A 14110-nucleotide genomic window follows, 5' to 3' on the forward strand; every position below is an offset into this window, starting at 1 on the left:
TACTGCACCGCTGGAGCATTTAGAGGTTTAGAGTGTCTCACTCAAGGACACTTCAGCAGGATAGACACTGACTCTGAGGATCATTCCAGTCTTGAGAAAACCTTGAGGCGGCCTTGTGTGTGTAAAGTAAAACATTAGAGCGTTTACACACACCTGAAAAAATTGTTTGCGTTCCTCCTCCATCAATCTAAATTATCATTACAGCCTTTCAGCATATCTAAGGTGTTATTCATGCATGAGGCACCTAAAAATGCATGAAGTCAGTTCACTGAGGTTACAGCATCTGTCTGAGAATGTGTGGTTCGAACATGACATCATCCTCTTGAATGATAGATGAAAGAACTGACGCATGTGTGCTGGCAAACTGTATCTTCTTTCCTACTAAACATGTTAAGATGCACTCTAGGGGATTGTGTAGAGAGGATATGTGACATTGAACCCAGAAGCACTTCTGAAGGTTGCCCCTGCTGTGCTCAACAATCAAGTGGACAGTCTCCTGTCTCGATAGCCTCAGCAAATTAGTTGCTCAAAATACCCCACCCCCCCCCAACCTTTTAAATCCCACCAGTGTGCAGACAGGGGTGTGCAGCCACATATTTGAACAGGACTCGCTTCCTGTCATCCTGTGTGTCCACTAAGAGGATAACACAAAGTTGTGATAGCGCGATGGGGTGGCACCCGTCCATATCAGTTCTCTGAGACAATCAGGCTGGTTGCTGTTTACAGAGCACCCAGTGCCAGCTAACCAAAATCCCAAATCAGACCATAAAAGGCTTTGTGCTCCTTCTCCAAAAACATTATTGTTGCTTTAGTCATTCCATGTTCCCCCTCTGAGAGCGTGTGGTTGAGCTCTGCGGTGGCTTCACATTGGATGTGGGTGATGAGGAACACAGTGTGTCATCATGTGTTGCCTGAGGTTATCGGGATGATGTAAGCTCAGGTGTAAAGCACACACAGGTGGTGGAAGTGCTGTCTGGACAAGCCTGCCCGCTGGCCTAGTTTTTTTTTTTTCTCGTAACAAAGGGTGCGTAAATGTATTTACACAGCCAGAGACAAGGATGGATGTTGTCAAACGTGCAGAGTACGAACTCAGTTTATTCACATGTACGTTCATCTAATCTCACGCGACTGTTTTCATCTGTCTGTCTATCAGCCAGTAGCGGTAACAGGCTGTTTGTTCAGCCTGTTTCCATTCGCTGATATAGTTTTCCAGATATGAGCCTTTTCCTGACGGTTTGCTCCACATCTGTTGAGCCAGGACACACACGCTTCCTTTCAGCTTCCCACCTGTGACCTCGCTCTCATCCCTGCTCCACCTCACCCTGGTCACATATGTTCCCACCTTGTTAATGAACTCTATCTGTCGGGGTATTTTCCATCTTAATGGACAGTGTGGCTGATACAAGGAGCTCTTTACCATCAGTGTAGGGAAACTAAAGCTGCAACTGCAGCTGAGGTTTATGTTTTGGATTTATCACTCATCTGGTTTATGAAATGTCACAATTCCCCAGAGCTCCATATGATGTCACTAAGTTGGTCGTTTTGTTCAACCAACAGTCAGAAACCAAGAAAGATTTAGTTTATTATCATATTTGATACATTTGAGAAATGAGAAACTTTGGTGCTAAATAATTTCAGCTCTTTAGGGCTCACAAACTTAAAACTGTCTGACTGCGTGACTGAGAAGTCTGCAACAGTTTGGTCTGACCACAGCAGCTTCACAACATCATATTTTGGATTATATATAAAAAAAAGTCAATTTGCAATTTTCCTGCACACAATGAAACTTTATGAGGAAGACACACTCTGTGGTTACGTGTCACAACAGCCAGCTGTGTCAGGTCATAAAACACAGATGACATCACATCCTTTAAAGATTGCTGCAACAGCGGGAATATGAAGACGAGGTGCAGAGTGATTTCACATCTGTCACTGTTTAAAGAGCTGAGTCGCCATAAAAAAAATGGGCCGTCACCTCGTGGTTCTCCCTGGGAGAGGAGAAATTAGTAATCAAGTAAAAACAGATTGTCTGTCCTGTGAGGGATTAAGACTTCATGCTGCACTTGTGCTGTACATGTGTGGAAATTAATAAGCAACTTTTTAAAGGTTTGTAGAAGAAAAGGGTAATCTTATAAATTCACAATAAGTTAGCGTCAATAATGCAACAATCCACTGATTGTACATCTGGTTTACTACTTTGGTACACAGTACCACTTTTTATTTTACAACTCAACCCTGTGGACTGTCAGAATTACGAAATCTGACCTGAACATTTGTCTCAGAAGTTTAAGAGAGTCACACTTTCTTCTTTCTTCTTACCTATTTTGGTGTTTTGGTGTTACAGAACCTGTAAAAACTAAGCGCACACTGAACCATTTAACACACACTTTAATAACGACCTGGGTCTGGCTCCAACTTTCAAGGAAGAGCCCATAAAGAGCAGAGCACACCCTCTGTATAACTGGGGCCAAATATTCGTAGTTGCTGAGTGATGCTGTCTGTTTCTCTGAGCAATAAAAACACTCTTTCAAGCTGGGGGCAGCTGATGCCTGAAAGGTAATCACACTCCTCCAGGTTTTTCTATTTTCCCTCATCATCTTTACTGCCAAGCACCCACAACCACCACCACACAGCCTAACGTGTCCCTGTTGCAGCTATCTCTTTATAATTCAACAAAAAAAAAAAATTACCTCTCTTCCTATATGTGTATTTCCTCTTTGTGGTTTACTCTGTGAATGTGATTTTGTGTTATTTGGCTGCAGGGTTAGAGGTTAGATGAAGCAGTGCATAGCTGTCAGGTTGTTTTTCTTCCGTGTCTTTATGAAATTTTGTGTCATGTTTCATTTGATTTAGTGCACATCTGTTGCTTGTTGTGTTTAATGTACAGTGTGTGTGTTTCTTGGCCGTGGTTTTATAGCATTCTCACTGGTCCTGTGGCTAGATACATTTACATAGGGTGGATGAATGAAATAATGTAACACGATGTTTGCTTTTCTGTACAGCTTTGTCATGTAGCACCTGTCTGACAGCCAAAGAATCCATGCAAAGCATTGTATATCTCTTTAATTTCCTGTCCTGTATGTTGGGAGCCGTTTCAGTGAGAGAATAAGTGTTTATGGGGTTGATGGGATGTGTCTTGGCAGGTAGAAGTTATAGTGAAAACCATAACTTCTTGCCTTTAGCTATTAGCTATGGTACTGTTAAGAGTCCCGTTGAGGAACAAAGTGCAGATTGTTCTCTTAAAAAAAAAAAAAAAGGAAGTACGTCAGGTTAAGTCACAAAGACATTTTCAAAATCAGAAACTTTAGGGATGTATGAGTAAAGCCCTGTGCTATTTTTAGATGTTTTAATATTATTCGCTTCCAGAAATGATTTACATGACCTTGCAAGCAGCCATACATAGTTCCCCTACTAGTAGTGTCTACCTTTTCTTTAAGCATACAAAATCTTTTTACATTTTAGTACGCGATAAAAGAAAAAGTGACTCGCAAAGACTTAAAGCAGCAAAATGGACGTTTGTCTTCCTTATCTGTTTATCTTTCTGACTGGCTGCAGCTTGAAACATTTGAAAAACTCTCCTACTGTAGTTGTTGCTATCGCTGAGATCTGTGAATTAACTGCTGTAAAGCACACTACATTCACAAACCTTTGTGCTACCCAAAGGTAACTCATAAATCAAACAAAGTGCACTCAACACTAAAATAAGTATACTATCACACAAAAATAATGTAACTTTGACAAAACAAAGCACATGTAGTCCATGTGTATTGAGATAAATAGCATATCATAAAGTTTAGAAAATGAGGAAACAATGGAAACTGGAAAGTCAGAAATTAATCTAAAAATGTATGCTTTACTAGAAAACTAGAAAATAGTTGGCAGTGATGGAAAAATAATAATAATAATAATAATAATAATATTTGCAGGTAATGGGCAAAACATGTAAAACCACTTCTATGGTGCTTCAATTTACATTATCTTACTCTCTGTTTCCATCTGCACTGGCTTATGATTAGTGGCATAGAATACAGGTCTCTAATATATATTAATATATTTACCTTGGTGCCCACACATGCTTGGCCTTTCTTGTACTCCTTATGGGATATCCTCTTGTCTAGCTTACTCCACAGAGCTTTGGCCTTCCAGGTGGTGACCTTTGCTTTCAGACTGCTGTAGAAGGTGCTGCTGTCTGCAGGGTCGAGGTCAAGCTGTCTGCAGAGGAGGTTAAAGGCCTGAAGGGTCCCCTTACAGGTGGAGGCCTGGACAAAGTTCTCAAACAGCTTCCCCACATTATCCCTCTCCTCCTCTGTCTCTCCCATCTTCCCCCACCGCAGTAGATGGTTTGGTGTGCTGAGGCTCCTGCTTACTTCAGCACTCTCTGCCAGATGTGGCTACACCCTCAGCGTGGCCCGCACCGTCATGCCCAGTCTGGGGAGGAAAGACACATAAGAGTCTGATGTCATCTCATGGAGTCTCTCACAGACAGCTTTGGGCAACTGTTTTTTCTATAATATATTACTACACTGGACATGTTTCATTATTTCAATTATTTAAATGGTTTATAGATATAGATATATAGATTGTTAAAATAATTTAACATCACAGCTGTATCTGCTCTATGACTTCAGCTTACATTGCTGAGTTATCAAAAGGACATCCAGTACCAGCCCTCATTAAGAGCCAACATACGTTTTGAAACACAGTTAGCCTACACCCACATTGACAAGATGAAATTTTAAGTGGAGGAAAGGTTGTGAGATAAACACTAAAGTAAAAAAGGAGCCGGTCTGCCATCGTCAGACAGCTGCCGAGCATATTTACTACTTGTGTTTTATAGAGGATTAACCATGTGAGCCTATGAAAAGGAGCTGTTTGTGGTTCTTGATTGTACTCTTTGGTTCGACATAAAACCAAACCTTTCAACAGCTTCAAGGTTCAGTAATAGCTTTATACAGAACAAAGCTGCTGAAACTTCAACATGAGGTATCACAACGGACAAATAATCAGGATCATACTGTACTCTTACAAGATATCAGGACTTTGCTAAAACTGTATTTTATATATGTATTATGTGTTTGAGTTGTATATTTTTGCAGTAGAGTCATGAATTGTAAGCAATATATATTTTCTGAACAAAGTCCTCCACAGAGAGGTATGAACCTTCCTAATGGCAGTGAAGGCTCATGTAATGGCTCCAAAGAACATACATGCTACACATGCTGCTACATACTTCTTCTACAATTGTACTTGTTGCAGTCCTATATAAATAACATTTATACTGTATATGCCATCTTCAGCATGGTTAAAAAGTGGGTTTCCCTATTATTGCAATTCACAGAACCACAGTTTGCTTCTGCTAAGCACCTTTCATTTCTGGAATGCAGCACTGACCGTAGATGAGTAGACCGGAAAAGTATTTGTCTTGTGGTATTTTTCATTCCAGAAGAAAGCCAGACAATGTTGTCAGCAGTAAAAAGAGAAGTATTTCAAACTATTTGCCCATGCTAACACAGATTGATTGTCTTGGATTGATTATGTTTAATGTTTAATGTCTAATAATCCCTTTATGCTGAGGTATGTGCATTAAGTACCCACACGTGGTATGTGCCTGCGTGTGAAAGACACTGTTACTAAAACACACACAGTAGGGCTGAATTGACAGAATTAAATACAATGTAGTTTTCCCTTTCCTCCAATCAACCATCAAGCATTTTGAAAATCGTGCCAGAAAATCTGTGCCAGAACTCAACATCAAAGCGAAATGTGGAAATTTTCTGCATTAAGCATGTGTGTGCTCACTTGGGTGGAGACCACAGCTTCTGTGAGTTTTGGGAAAGGTCTGCCTTTGATATTTTAATGTCCTATGGAGCGGGATGGGCAGGGTTAGAGGAGAGGTCGGGCCAGCAGTGGAGGACTCTAACAGACCCCCACAGTAATCCACTATCAGTGGAGTTAGCATGTTGTTTTACCTCACAGAATATGTCACACTTCAGATATCTTATCTGTCATGCTGATGTATTTTCCACCACATTTTGCCCATTGATTGATGGAGTGAGATCATTTTTTATCTCCCTGAGACCTCGCTGAACTGATTACATCATCTGTGAGCTACAACAACAGCCACTGTCACACCCTGACACCATGGTGGTAACGCCCCTGTGCCATGACACTGTCCATAGAAAGCCTGGGAACAATACAACGATGCATACAAAAGTTAGTCACTGTATCCAATAACCATTCAGTCTTGGGTCACAACCTCGTTTTGAGTGTGATTTAAATGTGGTAAGATGATTTGAATGTCACTCCCAGGGCGCCAGCATGTGCCCCCTCTGCTAAAATTAGCATATTCATTTGCACAAGATCCTGTTTGGCTGTGTGTTTGCATCCTGTTTTGATTCTGCTGTTGTTGGTTTACATTTCAGGCAAAGAAAGGAACAAAAACCAGCCCAAAGAAACACAGTACACTCAGGTGACTGTCAGCCTGCTTTATACACCTCTGGAGTTTCAAAAAGCCCCTGTCCTGTTGGTAGATACCGAGGCCTTTCACAGCAGACATCCAGCCTCAAACTCAGTGAGCTGACATTCCTTTGCCACGTGGCTAGAGGAGCTGTGAACTGCTCCATCAGCATTAGCCCAACATTCACCCAGCCCTCTCTTTGGCTCCAACATGCAAGTAGTCACAGGACCACCTCCATAGTTTTTGAGGAATTTACTCTCTGATTGTCAATGAGTGACGAGCAATGGCTGAGACAGGCATGATATATGATGCAGGTGCTTTAATCTTTCATGCATGGCAGCAGACTGTGATGGGAAAATCGCTGTGTATTCTACCATGTGGTATGTGGAGTGTTTGGGGCATACATAATATCATCTTGAAAGCTTCTCTGGAGTCATTTCTTTTGACAGTTGAGTTTTAAAAGTAAGTTTGTTTGAGCTAGTGAGATGTGAATGCCAAAAAAGGATGAAATGGATAATTATATTAGAAAAGGAAACTTCCATTTTCATAATGGAATGACATTTGTGGCTGTCTTTTTGCAAGAACAGCTAATATAATTTTATGTTGACATCATTTTATTCCAAAATTGGCCAGCGTTCAATAATCTCTCATGCCTTTGGTGGAAAGTCCACATAAAGACATGTTGACTGCACTTATGCTTTCACGTTTCACTCCAAGCAAAGTGGTAAAAAAAAAGGCACAATTATTGGAACCATCTGTTGTACGAGTCTGCAAGGACTAATGAAAAGGTACCACTTACTGTCTTCATCGCCAAGTCAATGCTCAATACTCAAACTACATTGTCTCAGACAGAGTCCCATGACTTCACCATCTCGGTCTGACAGAATGGAAAGTCACTTGTGGGCAGACAGAACAAACCCACAGAACGGCTGTAAAAATACAACTAATGACAGACGAAGCGGAAAGAATACACATACGTACACACATGCACACAGTACATCACAGCCGAACCATATAATGCTTAAGAGATCAGAGAGTTTAATGGCGTCACTGTCTGTTTAGAAAATGATCTGATTGAGTGAAACCTACTGCAGCTAATTGAAGTGACCGGCAGTGATTAATCTATTTGTACAGTGAGGAATTTATACAGTGATAACTGTGGTTTCTTATATTTATTCAAGCCCTTCAATCTCCTGATACTTTAAGTATCATTTTACTATTATTACGTTACTGTACAGTGGCACATTGCCCAAAGAGAAAAGTGTCCACAGGAATGATCTGCAATCGAGTGTATAAGTGAAAGCGCTGCTGCATGTCTGAGAGTGATAGCAAGCTATCAGTTTCCAGCATGATAGAGGGGGAATGTTGGGAATGTGGAAAATGCACCTGTTACACCTGGGAGGTGAAAAAGGAAAACCAAAACATGCACACTTTTATAGCACATGTTTTCTTAAATGTTTCAATAGTTTTAGAATGTTTTAATGTAACTTCTCAAATAGTAGTCTCCAACAAGTATGGCTTGACTAGGAAACGATTTCAAACACAGAACAAGCTAGTATTATTCTACAGTTCTCATAATGTCAACAATCCCATACAAAACCAACAATGTGTTACTTTCCAACTTCCCAACCGTGTCTGTGACACTCTGCCCCAAGCCACATCCTTTCTACTGAAGACTGAACTATTTAAAAATGGGTCCAAAATATATTCTCTCATTTGTTTAAAAAGCTAAATCATTTCCGATAACAGTTGGGCACTGTAGTCTGTAGCAAAAGTTACTCACACAGTCGATGATTACATTTGTTGGGCACTATTTTTTAGCAGTGGATTAATACATATTTGGTGCGTTTGTGAGTATTTACACAGGACGGAGTATGAGAGGTTGACTCAAAATAAACTACAGTGTAACGGTTTGGATCGTCTATGTTTTTAAAAAGGTTTTTAACACTAAGGAGGTCCTTGGCATAGAGGCTCGGGCTTTGGTTACACGAGCAAGTAAGATCAGTTTATTGTTGGTTTTGGTCTTTTCATTGGTAACAATTTATAAACTATAGAATAGTGCCATTGTTATCCTGAAATAATTCATTTAATACATTTACAGTACATTACAACCCCATAGTGAAATGTGTTTGCCAGATCTTGCAATAGCAAGTTCTATCTAAAACAAACAGTATAACTGACACTGACAAAACTGTAAAGACACTGAACAAGTGACGCAATGCTTCCATTTGTTCGGCAGAGCACACTGCTTTAGGCTACCAGAGTACAATAGGAAGCTGACAACACAAGGAAAACATTGGGAGTGCTGGGAAATGTGCATACTGTAGTGTAGCCTGCCAGCAACAGTAATTACAGACTGGACTGAAGAAAACCAGGAAGGAACCCTCTTTGGGCCTGATAAGCAGGGAGTTTGCTTCAGAAAACAGTGCACTCATATGGACTTCAGCCCGCCGGCTCTGCCCTTCACCAGGCCCCAGAGCTCCACAGTATTATCTCAGCTCTCTGAAATCTGGCTGTGTGTTCAGGCAGCAGTGCCAAAACAAAAGAAGAGCTGTCATGAGCAAGGTATAGACACTGACAGAGTGCAGTAAATGTCGGCCACCTCCAGAGTAAAAAAACTGTGAATTTACGCAAACGGGAGCAGGCTTGTGAAGCTTCAGGGCTGCCGTTTGTAGGCCTGTCTGGCCGGGGATGTGTGTTCACCACATGGCTCCTTTGGAGAATGATTTATCTGGACACACTGAGCAGAGCGTTACGCCTGCCCAGCTACTGACACAAACAATTCACTTCAACAATTATTCTGACTCCAACCACATTCTCATGTATTACAATAAATTAGTCTACTAGATTTGTTATCATTGCAGTGAATGCATCTAAATGTTCTAAAGTGGTCAAAGAAAACAGATTCACATCTGAATTAGGACAAATTAGTGGATGTTCCTAAGAATCAAATATACTAAATATAACCCACAAAACAACTACAAACTGAGCAGTCAGGGTCAAAGATCAGTGGGCATCTTTCATTCACCCATACCACAAGGGGGGTGGGCACAGTGAAGGTTCAGATGGCAGAATTACTGCTTGGAGGAATGGCTGATTCTGTAAGCCAATAATCAGTAAAGCCAAGCTCAGAATAGACTAGTAAAGTGTCATGTTGCGGAAGAAAACAGCGCATGACCTGAAAAGATAGCAGGGATAAAACCTGTAAACAGGACACCATGTAAACAAGACTACCTCTGATTAACACAAAAATGCACAAAGGTCAACTCAATAATAAATGCTCTGGGTTCACCTGTGATAAACTGTAGCTGGCCCTGATAGCAACACAGATGCCTCACAAACTAAATATTAGATGTCTGGACATATTGACATATTGTTTAATAGAATCATGGTGATGCACTGAGAATAAGATCCGATGCCTTATTCAACATTTCGAGCGTTGCAGCAAAGTGCGTGATCTCCCTCTGACGCCTCCTATCCAAACGCTTCCTGTGGAGTGTGTCTGGCTTCCTGTCCAGATCAAAGCTTGCAGGAGAGCGGTCTCTGCAAAATTCCACCTCTGTGATTCTGAAGCATGATTGAGATATGTTTAAAACCCTTTGCAGTGTGTTCCTGTCCCTGCCAGATGAAAAGTGTTAATGATATCCTGGGGTGTATTTACCACAGCAAAGACCTTGTACCTCCAGCAGTAGCTTCATCGTTAAGTGTGCTATTAGTTTAGATGTGCCCTACTTTTGCAAACACATCATCAGCTGCTAAGAAAGCAGAAATAATGTTGTTTTGATAGATAGACTAGCAGGCTAAAGGGAACAACGTGACCCACCTATCTCTGAAAGTTCCCTTCTCTTTTCGCCTGGACACGTGTGTCCATTTTTATGCTGTGGGACAAGGAAGGAAACATATTGCAGAGAGGAAGGAGAAAGTTTACAACACCTCCCTGCAATAATGAGTAAAATCTTCCACTCACAGTCAGCTTATGAGGTAGCCTGAAACACATTTGCACATTGTTTTCTTCCACAGTATAACGTCCTTACATATCGTCATTACTCTGATTTATTAACCGATTGATTCATTCATTTGCTAGGATTATTCATTGTTCGATCTCTCTTTAATTACAGTATTCGTTGTTTCTGAAACTTAAATGAAATCTAGCATTGCAGTTGAGGATTGCAACCTCTTCGCCTCTCCTTCCCCTTCCTTGCATGAAGGGAAAGCTATGGTGGATACAAAACACATGGAAAACAAGAAATGCCCCATCTGGACACAGTGTTTAGTTTGTCCATTCAGGTGCTCAACAGTGCAGCATGGTGGACTCTGTGGAAGAGAACCCACAGTGTCTGTAGATATAAAGTGCTTAGTCTAAGGTAACAAAAACAAAACAATTCTCATTTCAGGTGATTATCGGTCATGAAAACATAGTTATGATATTCTATTTCTGCCATATTCCATAAATAAAGCCTAAATCTTACACAAAGGCCTTTAAAGACTGAAGCAATCATTACAGCACAGACATACTAAGGTGTGTAGTCTTGCATAGTGAATTGTGTCTCAATCCCACCTGTGAAAGGCTGTTGTTGTGTTGACAGGTAACGCCAAATGCAGCTCAAACCTATTGACTGAAATGTTTTGGTGTGTTATCTAGATCATTTTTAGGTTTTTCTGAAGCCTCATCACAATGCAGGCCGCCGTTTGGCTGCATGAATGGAGGGACCTGTGCAGCTTTCTGTAATACTGTTTTTATCTCCACACACTGTTGTTAAGTTAGACTCAAGTAAAGCTGGTAATTACAAACTAAAAATGAAACACTGGCACGGGAAGTTGGAGTTGTAAGGAACTGAAGCAGCGCTGAGACCAATCAGGCTCAGAGTCTTTTTCAGACGTTTTGGCAACAGTCACAGGACAGTTTGAAAATGTGGAAGTTTGTACATAAATGTAAATGTGAATTAGTCTGCTGCACTGGGTTTGTTACACCAGTTCCACATTGTGTTACAGTCAAGTCCAGGACATTACTTTCATTTGCTCACATAGCTCTGTTATACAGCCTTGTGATGTTTGTATATTCTCCGGCTCTAAGGCAACTGTATTTGTTGAAAGGAGAAGAACATGATTCAGAGCTAAACCTGTAATCATTGAGCATGTTCACAGCATAAGTCTTGCAGCTATCTGGCAATAACGCAACACTTTCGCATTTCGCAAAAAGACTACTTGAGAGCAGTCTTTCCATATATTTTATATCCCAGTGGATGAATGACAAAAAAAGGCTTACTGAAAGGGAAATTACAGCAAGAAGAGAACACAGTGGTTTGCAGTTGAATGTTTATGCCCAAAGAGGTTGATAGCCTCCATGAACATAAATCAGTGTCTGGGCCAGAGACCAGATACTATATGCATGAAGACTGTTTACATGTTAACACGTTCACTGGCCGAGCCACTCTGTAATAAAATTTGGATCTTAGAGTTTGATGGAGAAGGGTATCTTCAACGGTCAAAAAGTACACAGGAAATGATTGCTCACACAGCAGTGGGAAGGAGAAATACCATTGTTTGTATGACTCTGTTTGACCCTCCTTGCTGAATGAATCATGCATCATCTTACAAGACATATGAATCATCCCAGACTGAGTTCTCATGCAGTGTTGAAACGCAGAAAAAGCAGATGAGTCCTACTGAAGAAGTTAAAAAGCCTAAAAAATGAATAATTATTTTGAGATATTTCAGATTTGATAGAGCCTGACTATTTTTCCTGCTTCTTTGATAGCCCAGTGTTTGTCAAAGGTTTCGATCAGTGGCAGTAGCTGAACATTAACCACACTAGAAAACATTTACAGGCAGTTTCTGTCACTCACTGAAATTCATTCAGTAGCCTGACAGTACAGCCTGTCAACACCACACCTTCTTTATTATGCAGTTTGTGTCATTGCCCATACCTCAAAGACAGGCCTGAGGGCTTTTTACAACCTGGAAGCTGCTGAGCAGGTAAGGTCAGCCTATAAGAAAGACTGAAAATAATTAAAACACCCTGCAGACTTCCATAATATACTGACAGGACCACTTTTAGTTCATGCTGGCCTTGTGGAGGGATGATACTGACCTAGAGTTACCTGTTTGTCTTTCTCTTATTTACTGTCTTTAAACTTCTGGAAAAGTTTGCCGTGAGGTGTGTTTGAGACACAGGCACTCAGAAATGATTTGTGGCATGACTATCAGCATAACAGAAATCCAGGTTGCTCAAGTGGAGATAACATTTTCGTTATCAGAGTAGAGACAAGACCAGATGTGTGACTCCCTCAGCCTGCGTTCAGTCACTGCGGTCTCGATAAGACACACGTGTTCAGAAAACTCACCAGAAACCATGACACCTTGCTTAAAAACAAATTGCAACACAACAGATCGGTATTATCTCATTACTTCAATCAATTCAATTGATACTAATGTCATGACTAGTGTTGGTTTGGCATGAGTTCACACAGTGATCCGTAGTGTACTTGATGAAAGCCTGGTTTTAACTTTTAATCTGGTTATCAAAGGGCACTTGTTTATACTTGCTTTTTAGAATACATGCTCTTCTTTAAATAAGGAAAACAGCACTTCTGTCAGGTGTCTCAGTCTCACACCACTGACTTCTTTAGGAAAGACAAGAAAACGTGTAAAACAAAAATAACTCACCTCATATCTCAAACAAATCCGAAATGTTCGTCCTTCCAGTGTCTTCGGTCAAGCAAGGTCCTGGACTGTTGTGGATTGTGTCGGTCTTCAGTCAGCCTGACAGGCAGGAGTTCCTCTCTGCAGCTGAGTCCACTGTGTGTTTGAGGGCGGTGCTCTAAAGTCGGACACATCCCTGAGCAGCTCCTGTGGCTGCTGTTTAATCCGGAGGATCCAGACTTTCTAATACCAAAGACATAGTTCACTACTTAACCGACCACCCACCGTCTTCTGGTGCCCTGCGAGTTCACCGCGCAGAAAGGAAAGTTGTTAACTACACATCAGACTGGATTTTATGGTGGTTTAATTAAATCTGGGTGGAGTAAAAAAAGTTAAAATAGAATAAAAGCTAAATCATTTGATAGTTAGACCAAATAATATTTGAAGAATTTGGTAGTCTGAACTAACATTTAAGATTGTAAAGATAGGGGTAGATACGGAAATAATTGGAGAATTATGCATTATGATTCAACACACCGGCTTTCCAGGTTTAACGCTAGCTAATTCCCTTTTTCATGATGCCACCTGGCATTGCATTAATGCATTAAATACACATTACAAAGTGTCAGCAGTAATGGTAGTATAGGAAGCACACATGGACAAAAACATGGGACAAACGCCGCAAACGTGGTCTCACGAAGCGGTCTGCGGCCCGGATATAAAAGGGGAATGGCGCCATCTCGTGGCCGGACTGTGGAACTGCATGTACACGGTGACGGGGGGTCCTGGGTCCGCTCAAATTATGAAATATATTTCCTCACTTATCTAAAGAGCTGTTGGAAATTGTTGTGTTTTAACTTGTTTTGGGTTTATTGCAGTTCGGTTTTGAGATTAGTTAATGACCTGCCTGCCTCCACCACAACAACAAAGTGAAAGGAAATTTCATTTCAACAGTAAAATATAGTTCAAACTGAAGTGCCCCAGTTATTATTAGTGTGTATCCATTTTTTA

At 40.9% G+C, this 14110-nt stretch overlaps 1 protein-coding gene across 6 annotated transcripts in view; it reads right to left on the minus strand.

The window, feature by feature from the left end:
* mical2a (microtubule associated monooxygenase, calponin and LIM domain containing 2a) overlaps positions 1-13893 on the minus strand; it is a 34993-nt gene extending 21100 nt beyond the window's left edge. For 3 of the 6 annotated variants that reach the window (XM_019277521.2, XM_019277520.2, XM_019277519.2), the window contains exons 1-2: positions 13124-13893; positions 4059-4428 (exon numbers count right to left, since the gene is read on the minus strand). In XM_019277521.2, the coding sequence (XP_019133066.2) occupies positions 4059-4319 (261 nt within the window). In that variant the 5' untranslated portion in view covers positions 4320-4428; positions 13124-13893. The remainder of the gene's footprint in view (positions 1-4058; positions 4429-13123) is intronic. The other 3 variants (XM_010744791.3, XM_010744793.3, XM_019277522.2) reach the window with 3 other exon arrangements.
* Positions 13894-14110: the final 217 nt, after the last annotated feature.

The sequence above is a fragment of the Larimichthys crocea genome, chromosome VIII (genome assembly GCF_000972845.2).
Source record: "Larimichthys crocea isolate SSNF chromosome VIII, L_crocea_2.0, whole genome shotgun sequence".
In the NCBI taxonomy this organism is placed as follows: domain Eukaryota; kingdom Metazoa; phylum Chordata; class Actinopteri; family Sciaenidae; genus Larimichthys; species Larimichthys crocea.